The 25,421-nt window shown below is 45.7% G+C and overlaps 1 protein-coding gene across 5 annotated transcripts in view; it reads right to left on the bottom strand.

The window, feature by feature from the left end:
- Positions 1-305: 305 nt before the first annotated feature.
- The window catches only part of LOC310700938 (putative hydrolase PNKD), a 34,815-nt gene continuing 9,699 nt past the window's right edge, over positions 306-25,421 (bottom strand). For 4 of the 5 annotated variants that reach the window (XM_083490894.1, XM_083490893.1, XM_083490891.1 and 1 more), the window contains 8 exons: positions 14,076-14,191; positions 12,592-12,704; positions 8,654-8,712; positions 8,240-8,332; positions 6,985-7,148; positions 6,410-6,496; positions 6,098-6,213; positions 306-4,221 (listed from right to left, as the gene is read on the bottom strand). In XM_083490894.1, the coding sequence (XP_083347020.1) occupies positions 4,048-4,221; positions 6,098-6,213; positions 6,410-6,496; positions 6,985-7,148; positions 8,240-8,332; positions 8,654-8,712; positions 12,592-12,704; positions 14,076-14,191 (922 nt within the window). In that variant the 3' untranslated portion in view covers positions 306-4,047. Of the gene's footprint in view, positions 4,222-6,097; positions 6,214-6,409; positions 6,497-6,984; positions 7,149-8,239; positions 8,333-8,653; positions 8,713-12,591; positions 12,705-14,075; positions 14,192-20,154; positions 20,345-25,421 lie in introns of those variants that run through there. The other variant, XM_083490892.1, reaches the window with a different exon arrangement.

Raw genomic sequence — 25,421 nt, 5'->3', positions numbered from 1 at the left:
AAGGAAGGAAAAAAGAGACTCTGGGGTAAAACTGACATACCTTTTCAGAACGTATTCTATATCCTGCATTGTGGAGAATGGAGAATGAATTAGGACTTTTGGGGGAGGTTGTGCAATGGGGGGGGGGGGCACTGCGCACTTCTCAAGATAACGCAGGGTAAATAGGGGCATTGGCAAGTAAACCCATAGGGTTGCCTACCAGTTCCTACAAGCTTGATTGTATCAATTCCTCTCCCCGCTCCAAAGCAGCATTTTAAAGGCTTGTTAGATGACATTTCTTTCAAGAAACCAAGCAAAAACCAATGTAAAACGCAAGAAAAGCCCAAAATTTATTGGGAGATTCAAATCCAAACAAATATCACAGTGTGTGCTACATAAATCTTGGGCCCTATCCCTTATATCAGGTGTAGGGAACCTTTGGCCCTCCAGATGTTGCTAAACTACAACTCCCATCAGCCCCAGAAAGCATGGCCAATGGTGGGAGTTTTAATTCAGCAACATCTGGGGGGCAAAGGGTTCCCCACACCTGCCTTTGATTATCACATTCAGAGCCACCAGACTGTCAGCATTTTGAGGGAATAGTTCAGCTGCATACCAAAACATTAGGCTTTATTTAGCATTTAAAGTGGTTAAATCAATCATCGTCCTAGTGCAACAAGTCCACTTTTTGAAAAAGACAAAGGACACGGTTGGAAAGTGACAGGAAATGCACTGATGAACAAATAAATAAAGGGAAAGAAATGTAAACACGCTGCAAGGAAATTGGGATGAATTCAGGACAAATGCTCATTGCCATATGACCTGCCCTCCACAATAAACAAATCAGAAGGAAAGCTCATTAAAGACTTGCTGAGACTTGGCTGGATGAGTTAGGAGGCACGACCTACCTCAGCTGTGCCCAAATGGGCACTTGGCACAGCACAAAGGTACATTGCATGGGGGCAGAGCGCCTGCGTGTTGCTATGTCCACAGTACCAACATCCCCTTTACCAGAAAAACTCTTAATATTGGGATAGGCTTGGAAAGTCTGCACTTGGGAGTTCAGCCAGACAGAACATTAGGGATGCTGCTGCTCCATCAACCACCTTGTTGCCCAGCAGCATCCCTGACTGAGCTGACAGCTACACGCCCCTCGGCAAGCCAGACCCTCTCCTTGGCTTCATATCTCAGTGCATCTCCAGAGAGTTTGGTATTAGAATTATCAGTCCCCTTACATGGGCTTCCTCTAGGAAGGCAAGATAACAGCGGCTCCTGGGTGTGACAAGAAGGTTGTGTGACCAAAGCCACTTTCCCCACCCCAGAGTGGATTACTAAGCAAAACTCATAGGCCTCATGCTGCCTCTTGTCGTGCAAAGAGTGAGGGTGAACTAGCTTATGCACCTGCCCTTGTTACAGCAGCAAGCTTAGAGGAATGAAGTGTAATCCAGGAGCATAAAATTTCTTTTCTCCAAGTAAAAGACCCTGGCGAAGCCAAGGTTTTGCACCACCCATCATCAGCTTTTCCTTCCATTGTAGTCCTACACACGCTAACTTGGGAGTAGGCCCCATTGAACTCAGTATGACTTATTTCCGACTGGCCTGTACATTCTTCTCCACTGAATACAGGGACATTAGCCTACACAGAGAGAAGGCAGAGCTATCCTGTGTTCTGGTTGTCCCAGCCCCTCTGCTAGGGACTTGGATAGAGTTGGGAACCTTAGGCCTGGGGGCCAAATGCAGCCCTTCCAGCCTCTCCATCTGTTCCTCAAGGCTCTTTGCAGGCCACCCACCTTCCAAAGGCCATACCCCTCGCTGGCCCTGATCAGCAACCTCCTCCATTCCTTCGCATTTCTCCCCCTGGCTGGAATGTGTTTTTAAATGGTGGTGTTGCTTCTTTCTTGCCAGGATGAAGCAGGTGGGGGAGGAGAGCGAATGTAGAGAATTCTGGTTGTGCCTGGCTAGAATGCAGCCTACTGTACAAAGGTGAAAGAATAAGATCTAATGCTCTACATAATTTTGCCTCTGCTCCCACCCATAAAAGGAAGGTGGCCCCCAGAAGGTTGCACCTTAAGGGAATGTGGCCCTTGGGCTGAAAAAGATTACCCATCTGCTGTAATCGAACTTGGGTAGGTCTTGAGAACCAATTTTCATTCAAATGAGGCTCCCAAGACACCATTCTTCCAAGATCTGTTGCTACACCTGGTTTCCTGCAGGTAATGCCTTCTCCTGCCAATACTTTGCTTTCATGTTTCAATACAGAGCAATCCTTGGCATGTTTACTCAGATGGAAGTCCCTCTGTGTTCAATAGGCCTTACTCCCTTGTCACTTTGTTAAGGATTGCAGCCTAAACGTGATGGCTCAGTGACCCAGTCATCAGCTACTCACACTTTATCCTCCTTCCGCAGAGTTAAGACTGTGTAGGTGTTCACTTCGCAGTGCAAATAATATTTTTTTCAAAGTTATTACTGATCTTTGAGAGGCTCTGCAAAAGAAACACATTTTTCACCCACCTGAGGTTAAGCACACTGCGTGTGCAGCATTGTAAGCCTCCATTCTCAGCTTTGTTTTACTGACACCACAAAGCCTCAGCATTTGACAGAAGAACTAAAGGTGCAAAGTGAAACAGCAGTTCTCTTAAAATTTCACAGCAGTCACTTTTAAAAACACACCCACCCACTGTTTCATGTCTTTGCAAACATATGTAGTGTCCACAATAGAGAATACATTAAAATGTGAAGTGGACCAAAAAAAGGATTCCAAAATAATCTATCGTGCTATTTTATTTCATCGCCAATGAATTAAAAAAAAGAGATTACACTCTTTTGAGCCTCTCATTAGAACAACCCTGCGCTATAAAACTCACAGACAGCAGAAACTCAGCTAGCAGGAGCCAAACTCAACTATATACAGATAAATACCAACCATATGGCCACAGTGCTGAGCTTCAGTTAAAAACACCCTCACAGTCATTAATGTACAATCTCCCTTGAGAACATCTTGCATGTGGTGCCGGTGGAAGAAAGCCATGTATGCCATGGGGGACTGGCAACATACTCTCAGAGGGAGGAGGTGGTGGCATGCCTCCCTGGCTTTGTTCTCCTGCTCCCGTGGGAAGCACAGCCATTGTCGGCCTGAACTCTATGCATTCCTGGTAACAGCTTGTGCTTTGAGAGGCAGCTTGGAGAAACACTAGGTGCACCACAAGCCTGGAAACCTGCCTTGCAAGTACATGGAGCACAAATCCAAGCTTGGCCCGGCTGCAAGAGCTTATATGCCCACCTGGCTCAACTGGAGAGAAAATTTAAAACATTTTTATATTAACAGGAGTCAGAAGAGAAGGAACAAGTTGAAGAGGCCAAATGGCAGGACACCTTCTCTCCTTGGATGTAGATGATTTGTAAAAAGTGCTCAGCTGCCCAAGATTTTGGTTTTGGGGAGTAGGAATACTGGGGAGGCAAAAGTTCCTCCTGATGTGCTCGATAAGAGATGGAAGACCGTTTCACATGTGTACACCTGCCTCTCCAGATGAGGGGACAAAGTGACAGGATTGTGCTTACAAGATGACCTAAGAGACCCCCCTGAGCTAGAAATAGGCTGCCACACTCAAAAACAAATACACACATTCTGAAAATAAAGGTGCACGTTTCAGCATCTCATCATCCCAGGCGCTGCCTTCTACTGCTCCATCACTTTTCCCTCCCACCCCCCACAGCAGGTGTTTTGAAAACAGCAGGGGATAGGGAGCCACCCAAGCACACCTGGATCCACCACCAAACACCTTTGCAGGTGAAAGGCTGCAAGTCCCACTCGCCATGCCTCATGGATAAACAGCAGCACCAGCAAAACCTTCTGGTGGACGGGGAGCTCAAGAAACGAGCCTGAACCCCTCCGTTTTTTTGCCATTTCACTTTGCACTGTGTGAGAGATCAGCATCCAAGTAGATCCCTCCTCATCAGCATAGTAGAGCCCGTTATGTGATCAGGCTCCTCCTTGCAGAGAGGCCCTGCCTGGCCCCTGCCTGTGGGTACACCCTGCATGTGGCTCCAGCCTGACACCACCCAAGATTGCTAGTTTGCTTTGAAGACGTCCTTCCGCAGCCGCACTTCCTTCAGCACCCGGGCCCGGAAGCTGTCCCAGTCCTCGTCGCTTTGGCGCTTCATCCCCACGGCTTCTTGCACCTCCGGGCAGTGCGTCCGCAGGAAGGGATTGTACTGCTTCTCCTCACCGATGGTAGAAGGGCACTTTAGGGGAGAGAACGAGACAGGCACACACTGTGAGCATGGACAATGGGCAGCACAAAGCAGTAACTCCTCCTAGCTGCTTTCGCGTTTGCTGCTTTCCTTTGAATGAAGGGGAGGGGAGGCCAGGACTTTGGCATGTTGGGCAAATTGGACCACCTCAACTTTATACCTGGCCCTTTTTGCTCTTTCGAATTTGACCTTAAACGCTTTTGATCTTGGCCTGTGAGTTGCTTTTTGCAGGATGTGAAAGCAGTACAGACAACATAAAGCTCCCCATCGGGCCATGCCAGCTTTGGCCTTGGTGATGTTTTGCATAGATCCCAACCAAACTATTGCAATGGAGCCTCGGTTCTCAAACGTCTCCATTGACAAAAGATTCGGAACTGAACGCCGAAAACCCGGAAACCTGGAAGTAGAACGGCTTGCACTGCATGTTTTTCCATTTTTCCAATGGATTTTGCCAACCGCCCATTGATCCTCGGTTTTCGAATGTTTTGAAAGTCGAACGGTCTTCTGGAACAGATTACGCCCGAAAACAGAGGTTCCACTATACCAGTATTGCTACTCAAAAATGTAATTTAATTCGGTGTTAGGTTATGGCACTGCAAAGGCCACCACTGCTCTCTGCACAGATGGCCCACATTTATTATTATCATTTATTAAATTTATTAGTCACCTTTTTTTGTCATGGCAACTCAAAATGACTTACCAAAAGAACAGACGTACCTTAAAACCATGGAACATTCCGCCCACTCTAAAAGGCCATAGATAGTTAAAAGCCAAAGGCCTGGTCAAAAAGGAATGTTTTTGCCTGGCGGCCAAAGATATGCAATGGTGGCACCAGGTTAGCCTCCCTGGGAAGAGCATTCAAAAAATGGGGCGCCACCACCGAAAAGGCCTGTTCTCACAATCTGGGTAAGTGGAACAATGGAAGGAGTAGACAAGTAGATGAAGGTGAGGTTCAGATAACTGCAGAGAGAGATACTATACAAAGTCTGGTGAAACTGGGCCAAGCTCTGCAACAGAAATGAACCCAGAAGGAATTTAAAAGTTAGGTAAGCAACAATGATGAAAATGGGCAGCAATTACAGGCACAGGAACATCGCAAGGAAAGAGAGACTGAGGTGGGGGGGCAGGGGACAGTGGGGCCCAGCAAAACTGTGGATGGAGTTTCCACCCACATGCTTGCCTGTGTACTTGCACACTTGGTTGGGTGTGGTTAATTCCCCCAGGTCTAATGCATTGGCGATACCTGAAAAGCAACCTATTTATATCTTACAGAAAGGAAGGCAAAGCGAATAGCAAGCAACTGAGGCAGCGAGACCACAGCATGCAAGAATTTGCCAAGAGACCCACAACCTCCCAGATAAGCAGATCCCAGCTAAGAAAGGACCACCTGCCACATTCCCCAGGCCGGTTCTGCACCAGACAACCACCCCACTCCAGACGTCCAGAAGGGAGAAACCAAAATCAGAAACCAGATGCCTGCAGTTAAGAAGACAGAGGCAGGAAACTCCCTGGACAGGTGTTACCCAGCTGCGCAAGAGAGCCAGGAAGCTGCTCTTGGATGAATGCCATGGCATCTGCAGTGGATGGAGGCGGCTGGACAAAGAGGGCCTTGGAGAAGTGGGCATGTGCCCGATGCACAGGAACTGAAGGGGAATGGACGGAAACAAAGAAACACACACACACACACACACACACACACACACAGCACCAGCAGGTTGAGTCTCTTATCTATAAGAACACTCCAAGATCCATCAATTCCACCCCGCACCCCGGCCACATTTCTCCAATTCTCTCTTGATTCTACAGGGACCACAGCTGATCTGAAAGAACCAGCTCATGCATGCATGCATGCACCCACCCCTCTCACCGTGCTTCTCTTCTCAACCCGCTGTTGATTCACCCACTGTAGCTTCTGCTCCAGGACAGGATTCTCCAGCTCCAGAAGGCGTGCAAACATTAAGCACTCTGCAGCATACTCGTGCCCTATTCAAAAAAGAAAAGGAGCAGGCAGTCAACAGGGGCTGCGCTGATGCAGGAATTCATCCTGCTAAGTTTCACTCCCAGTGACCCTCTAGTGCCTTCACCTCCTCTAATTCCCAACCAGCCATTGCCCTACTTCAGGACCAGCGTAGAAGGAGATGGGCATTGTTTCTGCCCGTGCAGCTCTTCCAGCTCCTACCTGGCCAAAGCAGTGTGTCTTCAGAAAGATCAGCTGCCGTGTCCAGCGATGCCAGCATTGTTTCTGGCGTCCCTTCAAATATCCGACCTGGACGGTTAAGGAACAAGGAGTTAATTTCTACAGGGAAGAAGCACAAAAATAAAGTTCTTCCTCACAGCCGGACAGAAACATAGGGAGAGTTGCTTTATACCAAAACAGACCACTGATCTGTCTAGCTCAACATTGTCTCTACTGACTGATGGTGGCTTTCCATGATTTCAGACAGGGATTGAACTTGGGACATTTGCAAGCAAAGCAGATGTTCTACTGCTGAGCTACAACCCTTCCTCTGACACCTTCCCCCACCCCCCCTTGAGTGTCTCCTCTCTCACAGACACTGCACACCTCCCAGAAACGAGGACCAAATCCCCTCTCTCCTCTTTCCACCAACTATCTTGGAGCTTGTTGTAGATGTCTCCACACAAATTAAGCACTGGGAGCACAAGTGCAGCTGCTGCCTTCTAGTGCCTAGGGGAAGCTTCCATATGTTCCAGGAAGCAATGGCTGTCCTATATCCCCCTTCCCCATGGACTTACCACAGCCGGAGAGGAAAAGGAGGTCTCCTGAGAAGAGAGAGGCTGGCCCTTCGAAAGGTTTGCCATCCAGCACGTACACCATATGCCCCACAGTGTGTCCCGGCGTGAAGAGGGCCTTGAAGTTCAGACGTCCTATCACAATGGTCTCTTTATCTGAGAGGGGACTGGAATGCAACAGTTGGGTTTGTGATCATGAGGAGGAAGGAAAACCATATTGCCAGCCTGGAAGACCTTAGCATGGTCCATAGGCCAACCTAGATGTTGGCCCCCACCAAGGGCGCAGAAATCATACCTCCGTGGCTAGGAGGCTGCCCGCCTGTCTGCATGCTCCTCCTCTGCTCTGGGCGGCTGGGCCACAAGCGTTGGAGGGGGCGCCGATATAGCTCCTTACCAATGGTGCAAAAGAGCCTAGGTATGCCTCTGCACAGAGGAGACTTGGACCCCAGTTCTTGACTGGCCAAATGCTTCCTATCGAAAATGTCATAGCAACTTGCCATAGAGCGAGGGTGGCGGGGACGTTTGCCCTGTCAAGGGCCACGATAATCTATCAGATGCCACACCTTTTTTCCTCTCTTTCTCTCTCTCTTTTTTCTCCCCTCTGCCCAATGGGCTGTTTAAAGGTAAAGGTAAAGAGACCCCTGACGACTCTGGAGTTGTGGCGCTCATCTCGCTTTACTGGCTGAGGGAGCCGGCGTACAGCTTCCAGGTCATGTGGCCAGCATGACTAAGCCACTTCTGGCAAAGCCAGAGCAGCGCATGGAAACGCCATTTACCTTCCCACTGGAGCGGTACCTATTTATCTACTTGCACTTTGACGTGCTTTCGAACTGCTAGGTGGGCAGGAGCAAGGACTGAGGAATGGGAGCTCACCCCGTTGCGGGGATTCGAACCGCCAACCTTCTGATTGGCTTCCATTGCTCCATCCATTTAGTGATCCCACCCCGTATTTCCACTCCCCCTCACTCTCTATCTGGGACCTTCCAGCCTTCATGAGGACCACAGGCTGAGGGGCCACAGATTGCCCATCCCTGCTTTGGAGGAGGAGGAGGAGTCAGGAACACTAGCAAATTCTGCAGATGCCTGCTGCTCCCCAGGAACCTTTTTAGCAGATATTAGAAAACTTCGGATTATTCTTTACAGCCTCCCGACAGATCCCCAGCTAATGGGAGGATTTGCCTTTACATTCCAGGCTCAGCAGGGGAACATTTTATCCAACACTTATCCACAGGGGAGGAGAAATAAAAAGGTCACTTACTCTGTCAATTCTGGGATGTCGTCATAGCTGCTGCCATAGACTCGGCAAGAGCTGTGCCGCCGCCTCAGCGCTGCATTGCCTCCGCTGTGATCCCTATGAGAGAAAACACGCTTGTTATAAAGCCACAGTGTAAAAAAAAAAGCTCATCTACCTACCAGTCCTCATTTCACCTACCGGATTTCAGTGCCCAGAACCAGAGATGTGTTCCCAAACAAGGCATGATGGGGGCAATTCCCTCCCGGCAGGGTCACAGAGAATGAAGAGTCCCAAATATTATATTCTTTCCCTGCCCCCCTCCGCAAATGTCTGCATGGATGGCACCCAAAGATGGCTGCAGAGCATTTGCTCAGCACACCTGTATTTTGAGGCCTTCTAGGGCCCATCGAGGGAAAGGGAAGGAGGGAGCCCCCTTACCAATGCTTGTGAGTGCACAGGATGGCCTCCAGCGTCACCCCTTCTTTCTCAATGACCGACTGCAGAGAGAGAGAGAGAGAGAGAGAAAGGTTTATAGGAGAGGCTCATGTCCTGCATCCCAAGAAAAGGCAGGAAAGAAAGCTAGCCTGAAACAGAGGAACATCCTCCTGCTCTGTATAAGAGAAACAGGTTCTGAATGGCAAAGGCAGGAACCAGAGTCACACAGCACAGCCAGAGGGACTGAGAAAGGCAAGGCAGCTGATCCCTATTTCAGGGCTTAGATAAGTCTAGCAGAAGGCCATTCCGATAAGATATGTGACTCAACAGGGCAGGAGAGAGCAGTCTGGAAAGCGACAAACGCACAATAGCATCACAAGCAAATGTGAAGAGCAAAGAGGCTTGGAAATATCAACAATGAAATTTCTAAATTGATTCTTTTAAAAAAAAACTACGCATGCAAATGTTTTTAAAAAACAATTTTATGCATAAAGTGCTGTCTTCCAGAAGTAATGTATGTACAGGTATGAAGTCTTGTATGCAGACATCCACATGGCATCAAAACAGACTTCGAAAATCATTTACATTAAAAATTAAGCTCACATCCACAGGGTATACTTCAATATAAAGCAGTAATATAATTTCTCCATAGCAGCTGCTGTGACTAGCACAGAAAGGAGATTACTGTCCTATTATATTGTTAATAAACAATATAAATAAACTGTTTTGTAAATGTTTTTATTACATTTTGTACATCACTTTGGGACATATGTGGAAAACAATTATTAAACCACACGTCTCCCCGTGGCCTGAACATTCATTCTTTCTCTCTCTCTCTCTCTCTCTCTCACACACACACACACAGAGAGAGAGAGAGAGAGAGAGAGAGAGAGAGAAGCAACACATGAAGTGACAACACAAACTGATTAACAATAAGTCTCATGCCAGCATACAAGAAAGCATTCAGGCCAAGCTGCACTGAGGGATCTGCAATTGATCTCTTGGCAGGGGCACTGGGCAAAAGGGATGCCGCGCTGTTTTTGTGATCAAAATCCCCACCTGCATTTCTACGCAAGAAAGCGGGTTGGTGGTGCAGGCACATGTGTTTTATCACACAAACTGAAACCTCCAAGCCTGCATTAATCCGGAGGGTGGGGGTAGAAGAGAGACTGCAAAACTTATCATGGCTCTTGGCTTGGCCCTCTAATCATGCAGACTCCTGTTACCACATAGGAATTAGGGGATAAGGAGAGGGCTTACTGATGAGAGTTTAGTAGTATTTGCAATTTAAATTGCATTTAAACTGGGAGTTACTCCATTATGCCCAGATGCATAATTGACTGTCTCTTGGTCCCAAGGCAGCAAGGGCACTTCCATCCACTGTGTCACTATTCTTGACAGACCCATTTCCCCCAAAGGATCCCATGCATCATCTAAATTTGTTGGTCACTCAATGTCTCCTCCTCTGGGCAATGTACAATACATTAAAGGGCCAGTGTAAGGTTTAATGCCCAAGCCTTCAGCTACTTGGCAGTGCCACCTTCCCCCATCAGAGTTACATATTCCCAGGCCATCTGTCTTCCATCCACTCTGTTCAGCTATAAAGAGGTAACTGGAACTGGAGCAACAGAGCACTAAGTTTGTGCATTACACTCGCCTCCCAGAGTGCGTACAGGCAATGCTGCTCCTTGGCTAGGATTCCTTCCGGTTTGTCTTTGTGGAATTTCCTTGCAGGTACGGGCATATTTTGTTGCTTCTGCTTCAGCATTAAGCTGTTACTTCAACTGCAATTCACACGGCATCGCTCTCTATCAGAACAGCACCTAGACAAAGCCCCTGAACTGGGTCAAGGAGGGAGGAATTGCTTCCAGCAGCCCCTCACCCTCCAGTTCCGAATCTGGATCCCCAGCTTTTCCTCTCCAGGTCACTGGTCTGGCTGTCTCATCCGGCCACCCGGCATGTCTCCGCCGGCTGCATCTGAACAAAGCCGCACAGCCGCTTCTCAAGTATAACAGGAAGAGCCAGCCGGACGGGAGCCTTTGAAGGGAAAACACGAAACAAGCCCCAAGCAGGAGGGATGGTGCGCATCATGTGAGGCTGCCGCTCTAAACTTGGAATGACCTTGGCCGTGGCCAGCTCCTACGTAGCCAATTGCAGATGGTCAGGAAAGCAGGGTGGCAGGAACCAAAGCCTCAGGCAAGAGGCAGTGAGAAGCAGGCTCTGGGGAGGGGTCAATCACAGATTTAAAAGTATCTGAAAGCAGCAACTAATACCACTGAAGGAAGTCAAACATGTGCATCTCTGGGCAGGGCGGCTGGCCCCAACTCAATGTAAACAGGGCTCCACATGCCAAGGCAACAGTACAAATTGCATTATCAGTTTTCAGTCTCTGCTTTAACAGCACTTGCCCCTGCAGCAGGGGGGCACTCTACTGGCAGTTCCCCCAGCCACTCCCCAACACAGATGAGGTCTCAGCCAGGGAATGGGTGATGCATGCGCAACCACGTGAGGGAAGTTTGGGGTCTGAATGAGCGGGAGGCCCAGCTGAGCGAGCAGGAAGGCAGCTGGGTGGGTGGCCAAGCAGACCTTAACAGGCTTCCTATTGCTGCCCCCCAGTTTGCCCAGAACTCGCCCCTCAACATATTTATTCCCCTCTGTGAGTGACAGCAAGATCTTGGGACTGGGGTGAGCTATGAGGGGTTGAGGGAGCTTTGAAAGAGTGGCATCTGAAGGGGGAGGGTTGGGAAGGAGGCTGTGGGTTGGAGACGAACATGAGCAGGGGCAGCAACCCCTAGTATTTTGTAAAAGGCTAAACCTGGCTTAGTTTACAACTGATTTAGTGAATGCGGTTTCTTTCTTTTAATGCAGCTTCCTTTTTCTTCTGCTCCCTTTTCTTCTGCTTTAAATAAAATCTGTTCCTTTTATATTTTAACCTTGAAGTTGCTTACCTTTTTTGTCTATCTGAGGGAACTGGATTACTTGCATTACCTAGCATGCAATTCCCTCCGGCTCTAAGCTTGTAAAGAGAGGGGAGTGGAAAGGACAGATGGAGGACTTGTCTGGCCATATCAAGGGGCTTACTACGAGGAATCCTCTCCTCTCATATTAATCCTCCACAGCTCCAGGCACCTCCCAGTATGGGAACAAGGAGGGGAAATGGGAGGTAGTGGCATTTGAGGATTAACACACACAATGCCTCCCTACCTGCTTTATCTTTGAGAAGTCAGGTGGGCCATGGGCCTCTCTGCCACATTCCCATACTGGGAATGGGTGCTGAGAGATTTGCTCTCTGTAGCAAATGATTCCTGCATTGCAAGGGGGTTGGACCAGATAAGACCCTTTGAGTCCCTTCCAACTCTCCAATTCTATTATGCCATACTTCCTGACTTGCAGCACAGCCAGTTAGCCACTGTGCTACGCTAGCTCTTGGTTTAACTTGCAAAGAATCCCAGGAATTATAACCTGCTGATGACACCAGGAGCTCTCTAGATTTCTACCCCCTCCCATCCACCTATACTAGAGTTCCCTGCAGAAAGCAAATTGCTGCCATATTAGCAAAAAAATCTACAGCGTAGCTGCTCCACCTGCTCTGTTGGAAGTGTCGTTCCTATGCATAAAAAGAGCCACCCATGTATTTGGGATACTAAAGCCTCTTCTGCAAGTGCACTGGCTGAACCAGATGATAACCAAACATGCAGATGCCTTCAATGCTATATTATTAATAATAATATAAATGTTTATAAGATGCCTTCCTGGACCAAGTCCAGATATCCCAGATATAGGGATATCTGCCAGGACCTTCTGCGTGCAAGACAGTAGCTCTACCACTGAGGTACAGCCCTCCCCCTTTAAATCTGAAGAATCAAATAAGAAAGGACATGCTAGTCTTGCTCCACAGGGAGAGAGGAGGGGCGATAGGTGTCACATTTTGTCTCTCTCACCTGTACCGCCAGTGGGTCAGAGGGGTCTACAGCTGCAGCACAGTTTGAGCCAGTATCAATAACAAGATAGCTGTAGTTATTGGATAGGACAGGGATGGGAAGAATCTTCACTCCTAGGATGAGAGGCAGACATAGAGCAAAGGAAAGCAGGAAAGTCAACACAACCGACCTTAGCAAATGCTGCAATTTTTATGTTAGCATTTATTTTCTTAATACTATCTCTTGTAAAATCACCTTATTTTTTTTAAAGACATATAATATCATCTAATGTCACACAATACAGACAAAATTATCTATTATCAATAGATGCTAAAGTATTAATAAAATTGCAATATTATAGCAAAATGACATGAAGTGCCTTCAGTGGTGCAGCAGACAGGCAGCTTATATATATACACACCCTGAGCTCCTTTGGGAGGAAGGGTGGGATATAAACTTAATAAATGAATAAAATATACTTTTAAAAGGACAAAGAAGCACTAAATAATACCACTTCAGACTGCTGGAAGGCGTTCATAGGAGTGAATGCTCCTCCATACAAAGGTGTTCCCTCCACACAGAAAACCAGCACCCTCAGGCTTTTCTTTGACATACTAGTTTCCTACATGGAGGAAATTATTCTGAATGGAGGAGCATTTAGCAACACCCCCCCACTGCCGTCTGAATGGTACAGACCAAACATAGGACTAAGTAACCGTGTGAGAACAAGGCTTGAAGTTCATGTGGGTGATCACTGTGTGGGAGGATTGTGGAGAGTCTGTTAGGGCGGTTTGTTGGGGGTTTTCCTTTTTAAAGGGTTGGGTGTGCAAACAGAGAATAAAAATGGCCCCAAACACTTGCTTGTTTCTTATGCTGGTAAATAAACCTCTGCATAATATAAATGCAAGTACAAACACAAAACAAGAGTTAAACAAAACTGTTCAAAGCATTTTGGGTACTCTGGAGCAGGAGTGGTGGCAGTTAACAAACAAGTTTATTTAAGCAATTGAGGTATTTCCCCCTCTGAAATAGCAGAAGTGGGGCGGGAGAGAGAGAAAGAGAAAGTGAAATAATAAAAAAATAAAACCCCAGACATTAGCTTGCTGCTGCATGTTCATCTTACTTCAGAAATCAAACTTGCTTTTGCCCCTTGCAAGAGCTTAGGCACAAGGAACAGTTTTTAGAGTCTTGCACGTGTTAAAAAAGAAAACCTAAACTCGAAACAGAAAGCCCCAGTTCTTCCAATTTCAGGTGTGGTGTGTAATTAATTTCGGGCCTCAAATGTCTGGATTTTCAGGAGGGGTTCATGGGGGAAGCATCTCAAGCAGCTGGATTCCATAAAGGAGTCAAGATTTTGCACTCTGCACACACCACTCTGCAGGTGTTGCCTCTGACCATTAATCGCCTGGAAATTTAATCAAAAGAAATAGTCAAGCAATGCACCTCGAAGCAGCAAAGCACACAGGCTAATCGGAAATGCATTGGCAAAAAGACTGGGCACTCACCACTGAACACCACAGGCTGAGGAACAGAGTGCCCTTGCGGGTAACGCTCCCGCGCTTTCTTCACCTGACGCTTGTAGAACAGGTAGCCCAGCCGAGTGTGGGCATAGAGATTATACCTGAGGGACAGGAAAGACCAATAGTGAGCTGAGCCTGAACATGTTCATAAACATCATTGACATCATTCCTTCCATCAAGAGTATGCTTAACCATGTAGAGAGTTAATAGCTGTTTTTGTCTAGCTTCTATAGCAAAGCCAAGTAAATTTCTATAGACAGCTGCAGGCTACAGGGATTAAAACCCTGGGAATCTATCACAGCACAGATCCACCCAGCCATGCTGGCGATGCTGCTTCAGATTAATGGCTTGTACTTGGAATATGCCAGGTCTCTCTCACCCTCCTGCATTATTAATTCTTTTCAAATAATATTTAAATAAAATTATGATAGCAGTATTTTGCTTTGCACTTTGTCACAAACTGTCACCTAACCAAGCGGTTAACTCGTTAAATGTTCTCCCCTACCACTCTCAAGTGTGAATGCCAGGAGAACAGGGCTTCATTTCAGCCAGTGCTCAGCCCTGCAAAGTTGCTTTCAGCACAAAACTTTTACATTCAGAGCAGGTTTGGTAATATGGAAGAGTGCATCTGAGCATGAGCAAAGTGCCCTTTCCTTCCTACTATGTGAGCTGGCCTCCACAAAACTGAGGTAACTGAAATGGCATAACTCTCAGGACAGTCTAAACTACAATTGTAGGATCTTCAAAGTCTGCTATGGATTCTCTGTTGCTCTACTGTGGAATATTGTGTCTCTTATCACAGGCAGGGTAGAGTACTGTCAAGCACTAGTAAAATCTGCTGAGCTACGAAAGTAAATAGGCAGTTACATGGAATTGAAAAGGGACCAAAAAAACCAGCTGCTTTGGTTAATATACAGGACAAAACAAGTGCACTGCAGAACAGTGTAAGAAAATTCTTGTTATGCCAAGCTACCTGCTACATACTTTTCTTTCCTGACATTTTTTTATTTGTTACATTTGGTATATTTTTCTATAATGCACTTCACACCCACCATTTTGAAGGCCATGCAAAAGCTCTAATTATTTCTGAACCTGTAGACACTCCCCACATATTTCCAAGCTTTGCTCCATAGCCATGAGGGCTTAAAGCTTATAATTAAAAAAACACACAAAAGATTGGATGCTCTCATAAACCCTTTAGACTTTTCAGCCAAAAGTCTGAGTAATACTATTGCAAGTATTACACATGAATTTCAGAAGCCCAGTTGTCTCAAGATGATTTGTGGGCCACACACACATTAAGCAATCTGAAGGAGTCAGTGGGTATCACTGTTGCTCTGGACTCCGCTATGCCTCCAGGACCATCAACTTCAGAAACCGCCATGGTCCAAAATGAGGAGGAAAAAGAAGCAGCAGCAGAAAGAATCAAGCTTGCTATTTTGTGCAAGCTGCTTGGAAGTTCTTGCTGATGCCTAGTCACACATCACATGAGACCTTGGTATCTTAGATGATGGAAACCTTGTAAGATTACAAGACAACGCAATACCATCACATGCAAGTAGCATAACAATGGACGTGGAATGATATAAACTGTTGTAATGTTTCAAAGAATGTGCTAGAATGTGTCAAAGTGACCTGAGAAAAGTACTGCCAAGAAAGGGGTCCCAGTTCTACTTTCACTCCCAACAGGTTACAGTGGTGCCTCGGGTTAAGAACTTAATTCATTCTGGAGGTCCGTTCTTAACCTGAAACTGTTCTTAACCTGAGGTACCACTTCAGCTAATGGGGCCTCCCGCTGCCACCACGCTGCCGGAGCACGATTTCTGTTCTCATCCTGAAGCAAAGTTCTTAACCCGAGGTACTATTTCTGGGTTAGCAGAGTCTGTAACCTGAAGCGTCTGTAACCCAAGGTACCACTGTATAGAAATGTATAGTCCATGCTCAGGCCTGCAGGCTTATTTAGGCTGAGCAGGGGGCTCACAGAGTCATCAGAAGAGAGGTGATATTTTCTTCACAAATCCATTATTGACATCTGTTCCTTTGATTAAAGAGTCCCAGCAGTGCAGTGTTTCCCTTTGGCGTATACACAACACGGCTGAAGTGAAACCATTAATTGCTCTTCAACGCTGCATTTTTCCTGAGTATCTCAGATTCTCAGGAATTTACCCAGAAGTGACTTCTAACTCCCAGCGGTTCTCTCCTCAACACATCAGCTTCCAGAGAAACATGCCAGCATTTTCTCTGATGTGCTGTTGTAGAGACAGCAAGAGGCAGCTACAGTTTATGATCGCAGTGAGTGGGCAGAGTTGGGGGGGGGAGAGAAGAAAGATCAGAGAAGCACTGTGAGGTAAAGCTATGCGAGTGGGACTTGCCGAAAGCTGTCTGTGGACAGATGCTGGCTCCCTCGGCCTGAAGTGAGATGAGCACCACACCCCATAGTTGCCTTTGACTGGACTTAACTGTCCAGGGGTCCTTTACCTTTACCTTACCTGGTAGAGATGAACACAGGTTCATCCAGCAGACTCTCTGAATAAAATTTCAGGCCCTACAGGCTGGGATCTGCCTCTGCATTAACCAACATCCTCTACTGCCAAGACAGAAAAACCAAGCACTTTGCATTGCAGAGCCAACGTTCTCTCCAGCATGTCAGCCAATTGCACCAGCAGAGACTGTTCCGTCAGAACTGTACAGTGTGTTACACAGAGCTACACTTTGTCCAGTTGCTTTATCTTAGAAAAGCAGGGCCTTACAGAGTATTATCTTCAGAACACTTTGAAATCCAGCTAGCTTCTCTCCCCCAGAGCCATTTCCTGGAAGAAAGACCCATCTTCAAGCTGTGTCCACAGTAACTTCCTCCAGCAAATCAAAATCTCCATGAACTGTCAGCTATTATTTAGGATGAGCTAGTTCCAACTGAAATAATGGAAGTTATTGCATGCCTTCGGTGCACATCTAGAGCAGAAGCTGTAGATTAGGGATGTGAAACCTCGAGCCTGCAGGTCAAACACGGCCCACCAGGCCTCCCCATTTGCTATGCAAGGCAATTCTGGGCAAACCATGCCCACCTATCATACCTGACTGTCTGAAAGCATTTTTCCAAGCAGTGTTGAAAGAGCAGTAGGGGGCTATTTGCAGAAGGAATTTCAAGCAGCCCCATACTGCAGCTTTAAGCCCAGTGTTGAAGCTTCAACACACAGCATCACCTGTCAAATTTGGACCAGCACGCGTGGAAAGAAAAATCCTGGGTTCAGGATCATTCCCCATCCCTGACCCACATATTCAAACTAATTTTGCCAAAGCAGAACCCTAACAAATCAGCAAAGGTTAGACAACTGCAAATTGCAAAAACACAGCTCCTTAGGGCAAAGTCACAGGAACATAGAAGGCTACTTTATGATGTGTCACTACATTGGTCTATCTAGTTTAGCATTCGTAACATTACTGGTGGCATCAACCTAGTACTCTTCAGCTGTTCTTGATTACAACTCCAATCCTGGTCAGGGGAGATAGGAGTTGAGCTCCAAATCACCTGGAAAATACCAGGTTAAGCGAGATCATGCTTAACTGTGGCTTCCTTTCTCCCAGTCACACCGGGGGGCGGGGACAAAAGTAGGAAAAATCCAAAAACATGCACTAGCATGAAATACTGGCTTGGCACAATGTGTGAATGAGGGTGATTGATCAGTGTATTATCCCCATTCCACAGATAAGGCAGACCAAGGCTAAGAAATAGTGGCTTGCCTAAAACCACCTAGCAAATCTGGGGCAGAGGCTTCACAATTCAGCCACTGTGCCACACTATTGAAGATGGCACACTGCAAATGAAGGATCGGTAAAAGCACACTTCAGCATTAAAAACATCTGCTCAGTATTTGATTTCAATTCAGTTGTCAGAATAGCTTTATATAACAAACTATGCTGGTTCCACCTGTCTGGCAAATCAAATTGATATGAATTTACTCACAAGCCTTTTATATTTGGGGAGAGGAGAGACAGGGTTAAAACTGCTGCAGCCCCATCATTCCATGAGGTTTCCTCATCTTAGTGGATTCTTTTTTCTTTAACGTCAACAGTGGCTGATTCACAGGAAGTATTATGTCCCACCAAAGAGGAGGACACTAAGCAAGCTCAATAGAAAGCCAGTGCAATCTTGGCATATATCCACCACCCCCACTTATCTTCCACCCACATAGTCTTTTTGTTTTGGTAACCTGTCAATAACCTGTCAACTTGCCCTCTTCTCCAGGAAGAGCTACAAGCTGCCTGGACCTAGACTGGAGTCCAAGACAACCTTTCTGAAAACAAGCTTCTTTTATGAACTTGCCCAGGCTCAATTCCTTTGAATCACCATATTTTTCGCTTGACTACAGGCCTGGTTGTTTTGTCAAATAGTGAACACCAATGTTATCATTACCTTAATGCAGGGGATGGGAACTGATGGCCCTCCGGGTGCTGTTAGATTCCTATCAGTCGCCACAGCCAGCATGCTCAGTGGTCAGGGAGTCCAACCACATCTGGATGGCTACAGGTTCCCTAGCCTTGCTTTAATGGCTGTGGATGGTTCCCTACATATGAAGCACATCTGGAGGGACTGGATCCAAGCCAAGTGCTTGGCAGATGGTGTGCGAGAAAGAAAGCTTGATAGTATTTTAAATTTAGAGAAGGACAGGGAGAGTTGCAAGTCGACTGAAAGTGAAGCGTCTCTCTCACTCTGAGAAGACCTCCTGCACTGTAGGAGAGCCCGTGTGCTCTGCTTATGCAATTGTAAATAACACAAACACTGATGAGAGGGCAGCATAAGTCTCCAGTATTCCTTATCCAAAGGAAACATAAGGCTGCAGTTTAATGCAGTTTATTCCTGACGTTTCCCTAACTGTTGATTTCTACGTTATATTTGAGCTTTCACGTGCCGTAAAAGTCACTTCCAGAACAATAATGGATCATAGTGCAGGTTTAGTGCTCATTTCTGTATTATCTGTATTACCTGAAGGAGCGTCTCCACCCGCATCGTTCTGCCCGGGCGCTGAGGTCCAGCGCCGAGGGCCTTCTGGCGGTTCCCTCATTGCGAGATGCAAAGCTACAGGGAACCAGGCAGAGGTCCTTCTTGGTAGTGGTGCTCGCCCTGTGGAACGCCCTCCCATCAGATGTCAAAACGATAAACAACTACCTGACCTTCAGAAGACATCTTCAGGGAAGTTTTTAATGTATGATATTTTAGTGTTTTTTTGGTTTCTGTGGAAGCCGCCCAGAGTGGCTGGGTTTCCCCAGATGGGCGGGGTACAAATAATAAATTATTATTATTATTATTATTATTATTATTATTATTATTATTATTTCTGCAAACTGCTTTTTTTCTGGAAGCAAATAACATTCCCGTGACACTGAGCAGGGTCTAGAACTCATTACACAGCCTACCCTTCCACAGAGATGGAAGGAGAGAAAAAGACATGTTTCTTCCACCACCGAGTCTGCAAAGGCAGCAGAACTGCTTTGAGTGATAGGCGGGAGGCGGGGCGGGGGCTTCCTTCATGAAGATCACAATGACAACTGTATTGATCACTTAGCAATCCACATCTGTTATACCCAAATAAATCACTCATATCCGTGCTGATCTAAACACCACTATTGATACAATATGATTACTATGCATTACTGCATTATTTTTACTTGCTGCTATTGTTGGGATAAATTTAAGGCACTGTGATTCTCCAGTGGTTTGATGTCACCCCAAGAGGCACATGCCATTGTCTCTTGAGACAGATGGATGTCAACATGGTGGAAGAAGGAAGTTATTCATTGAAGGGTCTGTAGGCAGCGGTTAGAACAACAAGGTGTTGTGGGTCTGGTGTGTGCATAGAGGGGAAACCTCCTAGGAATCCTATGTATGCTCCCTTGGAAGAAAGGGTGGCGCTGTGGTCTAAACCACTGAGCCCTTGGGCTTGCCGATCAGAAGGTCGGCGGTTCGAATCCCAGCGATGGGATGAGCTCCCATTGCTCGGTCCCTGCTCCTGCCAACCTAGCAGTTCAAAAGCATGCCAAAAAGTGAAAGTAAATAAATAGGTACCACTCTGGTGAGAAGGTAAACGGCGTTTCCGTGCACTGCTCTGGTTTCGGTGTTCGTTGAGCCAGAAGCGGCTTAGTCATGCTGGCCACATGACCTGGAAAAACTGTCTGCAGAGTGGACAAACGCCGGCTCCCTCAGCCTGTAAAGCAAGATGAGCGCCACAACCCCAGAGTCATCTGTGACTGGACTTAACTGTCAGGGATCCTTTACCGTTACAGTTTTTAGCAGGATTATTATAACTTACTGTCTTATGGCATAAGTGATGGGCCATGGATTAGGTGGGTTTAAAAGATTTGTCAAATGATAGCTAAACAAGACCTCCATTTCAGAGACAGAATATCACTGGCTATCAGCTGTTAGGGAGCAACGAAGGTGGAGGGAGCTCCTTATTGCCCTCATGCCCTGCTTAAGAGCTTGTTAGAAGCCCTTGGCAGACCTCTGTTGGAAACAAGAGGCTAAACCTAGATGGACCCTTGGTCTGATGCAGCAGAGCTCCACTTATGTTCCTAACCAAGTCCCTTTCTGTAGCACAGAAAACAGACGTAGCAGAACAGGCTGGGAGGGAGGAACTTACGCATGATGCTAATGAAACAGATGGCTAACTAGATGTAGGATTATAAAGTGAGCACTGTGTCCCTGCTGTGAAGGGCTGCCACCCACCTCCACCACCCCCCCCAGGCTTGAGCAGAAACCGAAGGTGGAAATGAAGGCCAGATCAATGCAAGTGGGCAGGGCAGAACATACATCAAGCCATGGTAAATATATAAGAATGCACAGTTCGCTCTGGGATTACCATGTCAGTGTGTCTTTCTTCATATGTCTGATGACAGCCAGAAGGGTGGATTTAAACACCATCTCCTAAGCTATGTCCAATGGGAGGAATGTAAACTGTGCACTTATGCTACACTGCAATCAAGGGATAATGCCAACACATTCTTTGCATACTGCAAACAAAACAGAGGCTAAAAAGAGATTAAATAATAGTAATAATTCTTAGGCCAAGATCATTGAAATGTGTACCATTTGCCAGAACAGAAACCTCTTCACCAAAAGGAAAGAGGCAAGAATAAATAACTGCCTTTAGGAGGCAAGCTGAAACCAGCATTTAACAATCTACGGAAGTTTGTGCCAACTGCTGCAGCAGCTTCTAGTGGGACTTGTGATACTGATTTCCGCAGAATTTTCTCCTTCTCAAAACCCAAAGCAAAATTTTCCACGCCTAATCTTTACCACTGTGCAATTTGTTTGTGTGTGAAAATCAGGCCAGTGCTAAAACAACAGGCAGTCAACTGACACCAGTGAACCAAAATTAAGTATGCACAAACTCTCCTCATATTGGTCATACAAGGTTGCAGTATAGTTCCTCTGAACTGGGTGCTTTAGCATGCACCAATGGGTGAGAAAAGACGCACTCGTATCTTTAAGGCTATCAGATACAGAATTGCAAGGTTTTGTTCAGGTGAGGAGCAAACAAAAGTTTTGAGTGTGGTGATAGAAACCACCCACTAAATCACCACCACAGATCTGCCCACCCGCAAAAATGCCTTAGCGTGTTTCCAGCAGTGGCCTCAGATGTCCAGCAGGTCATGTTCACTATAAGAGTTTTCTGCAAAAAGAGGAAATGGGGATTTTAAAAAGTACAGGCTGGCATTTTGATGATGGTGACAACATGATGTGGGCAGCGTGATGAAACTGGATGCATGAGCAGCCGTTAGATGCACCAGAATTCTTGTAAGCCCTCCTTTTGTCCGGAAAGGTGGGGTATGAATCTGTTTTTAAAATACATAAAATGAAAAGTAAGTGTGCTTATGACCCACCCATTTCAATGGAACTGCACTTTCTCACAATCCATTTTTAAACTGAATACCTTTTTTTTTTTTTTGCACTTACACAGCATTAACAATAGACTGGTTACTAGCCTCAAGTGTTAAAGGCATGAGGCCCTCTACAGAGGCAAGAAAGTAATTAAAAACCCAGCACCAAATTGTGGGGAGCCCAAACATCATAGTGCTTTGAGCCCTACAGCCAGGGAGGGAGGACTGAAACTGCAATGTCTGTCACCATCACCACCTGGCCTCTAATTTTGAATTAGTACTTTACACTAATGGAGCCATTTAGGGTGGGGTGGGCACTGCCCTCTGCAATTATTTCTCAGGAACATCTATATTTATAACCAACTCACTGGCTGCATCACAAGGTGACCGCCATTATAAACTATTAAATCTAAGCTATTATAAGCATGTGAAAGACATAACACCCTGCGTTTAAAATGAAACAGTGGGAGATTTGCTATTGGATCCATGTTAAAACATTGCTATGGCTATTACGAAGTATAAAAACGTATGGCCTCAAAAAATACTATCTTGCCATTTAATTTGATCGTGACTACATCCAAGAGTGCTGAGAATCTTGCTCCACTGTTACAGGTGTCTCCCTCTTCACCCAATATCTGAAACTTGAACCCCTGACTCTCAAAGCAAAGGTTGCATTTCTAAGACGTACATTTCCCCAAAGTGACAGAAGCTGCAATGTTTAATAGTACGGAGTACATGCAGATGGGAAGGCAGCTTAAGCAGGTGGGTGGGAGAAAAACCAAAGCAAAGCCCTTTGTAGAATTAAAAAGCCCCCACCTGCGCTGAGGAAACACAGTCTCTGCACTGTTAAAACTCAAGAGCTGCTTAAACACACGAAACAGCATGGCAAGAATAATGCTTTTAACTCGGATAAAAAAACAAGTTTTGGGAAAGAAGAATCTTAACTACAAAAAGTATTATTAATAAACAATAAGAAAGTATTATCCAGAACTTATGATTTGATATTGGGATAGGACCTAAAAGAAGAAATAAAAGAAGTAATAGTCAAATGGGCCCAAGACACTGGCCATACAATACAGACAGATCAGTGGGAAAGGCTCTTGAGGTTGGATATTAGGTTACCGACTGTTATACCATTAAAGAAAAACTAATGAAAATGTTTTATAGGTGGTACATGACGCCTTCCAAACTCGCCAAGATATATAAGTTAAAATCAATGTTGGAAATGTAATAACATGGAGGGGTCTATGATTCATGTATGGTAGGGCTGTGAAAAAGTCAAAATATTCTGGGGATGTATTCATGAAGAGTTAAAAAAGATGTTTAAAACATTCTATAGAAAAGAAGCCAGAGGCGTACTTATTGGGTATTGTAGGAAAGGATATCCCACAGGATAAGAAAATACTATTTTTATATGCCACAGCTGCAGCCAGACTATTACTTGGAAAAAATTGGAAAGGAGATAGTATCCCCACAAAGGAAGACTGGATATGTAAATTATGTGAATTTATAGAAATGGCGAAGTTAACAGCAGCCATAAGACATCAGACAAATCAGAAACTAAAGTCGGAATGGCAATGTTTTGAGGATTATATGAAAAAACACTGCTCTAAGGATAACATGTTGATATGCATAGACTAAGTATGTAAAGTAGAAATAAATAAAATTAATATACTAGGAATATCAGGGATAAGATCTATAAGACGCAATGTCAATAAGATGTTAAAGAATAAAGAATGTAGAGTAGTGGGGGAGGGAAGTCACTTGGGTGTAATATCTCTTTTGTTATTATTTAGTATTTTTGTTTGATTAGCGTATATTTTTGTATAACATAGCATAAGAACTGTAATCTCCCTCCCCCCTCGATTCAATAATAATAAAGAATAATGCAGCACCCGAGAACTGCCAGCAATAGCCACCCTCAAGGAGCCTGTTCACTGCAGTGCAATGGCATTTGACAGCAATTAAGCAGGTGACAGCGACACAGTCAGCATCTTGATCAGCCAACACTGCAGCTTCAAACCATCCGGCCTGGAAACTGCACTGATGACAAGCTTGGGCTTATCTTTCTTCAGCCCGACTGTCCTGCACAGAGCACAAATCAAAATTGGCCCCTGGAAATGTTTCTAGCACACTAGGGATAATGTTTTGTTCCACTCTATTTCCCCCTCACTGCCTGAGGTCTTAGCACTGCACCTCCAAAAGTCCAAACACAGAGAAGATTAGGATCAAAAGGCTCATTCTCTCCTCCCCCCTCACACCTTATTGACTTTAGAGAAAGACGAGTCAGAAGGAGCAAAGTCCCTCCACGTTAAGCATTTAAAAGCATTAGATGAAATTCCAGCAGCCTGGCAGACAACCAACAACGCAAGCTGGGTACCTTGGCAACAAGACACACTGAAATATGCTTTCTAATGTTTTGGAGTTTTGTTTTTTTTAGAGAAAGACGGCTAGCAGTCCAAGGTCTCACCAGTGCGTAAATTCCAGAGTAAGTGATGCTGCAAGCGGTTCAAGTGTTGGTTCTATATTACTGAAGGAAGGAGCTCTTAAGTGTACACACTTTGAGGCACATTAAAAGTACATCCCCCCCAAAGACCCTTTTATGTGCTCCAGGTCTAATTTGTTTAATGTTTGACATCGTTTTTATACTGCTTTTATGTGTTATTAAGGATCTGCTTTACTGTATTTCGATGTGTTTCTTCTTCTTCTTCTTCTTCTTCTTCTTCTTCTTCTTCTTCTTCTTCTTCTTCTTCTTCTTGCAATCTACCCTGTCAACTGAGTTACAAGGCAGCAAATAATTCTCCCTGCCCTACCCCCCCTTTAATCCTGCGCTTCCTCCAAGGACAAGTTGAGGAGGTGGTGGTTGCAACACTGAATACGGCAGTACATATAGTCTTCCCCCTAGCCCTTTTATTAAGTTGAAAACAGGCAAGCTGTTTCCTCCACATGTTTCGGACGCCAGCTCTCATCAGCCCCAGCCAGCGTGCCAGTGGTTTGGAAAGTCTGAGTTGTAGTCCAACAACATCAGGAAGAGGCAAAGGTTAGCCATCCTTCAAACAACCCTGTGTGAGCACAGCATCCTGAGATATGGAGAGCCCAAAATCAGCTTTTTGACCCTGCCCCTCTCCCTGTGATCTAAGGCTAAGCACACATTAGCGGCTTAAAACACACCACAGTGCATCAGACAGGAGCAGAAACTACAGGATACTTAAGGCTTGTGGCTATGGCTAACATAATGTGTACCTGGCTTCAAACAACAGCGGTGGAAGCACACTGGAGCCAGAGTAAATTGTAATCTGTATGAAGCTTCAGTTGACCATTCTGTCCACTACTATACCATAGTAGCTATGGTTGTGAGACGGGGAGGAAAGCACCGTATACATGCTCAAAAGCTATCCTTACTTCATACACCCCAGAGCTAAGCCCTATTTCCAAGGACTTAAATGTCACAGA

Source organism: Podarcis liolepis, assembly GCF_965112155.1.
Source record: "Podarcis liolepis genome assembly, chromosome: 1".
NCBI classification, from domain to species: Eukaryota; Metazoa; Chordata; class Lepidosauria; order Squamata; family Lacertidae; genus Podarcis; species Podarcis liolepis.
This window is presented reverse-complemented; position numbering and strand designations above follow the sequence as displayed.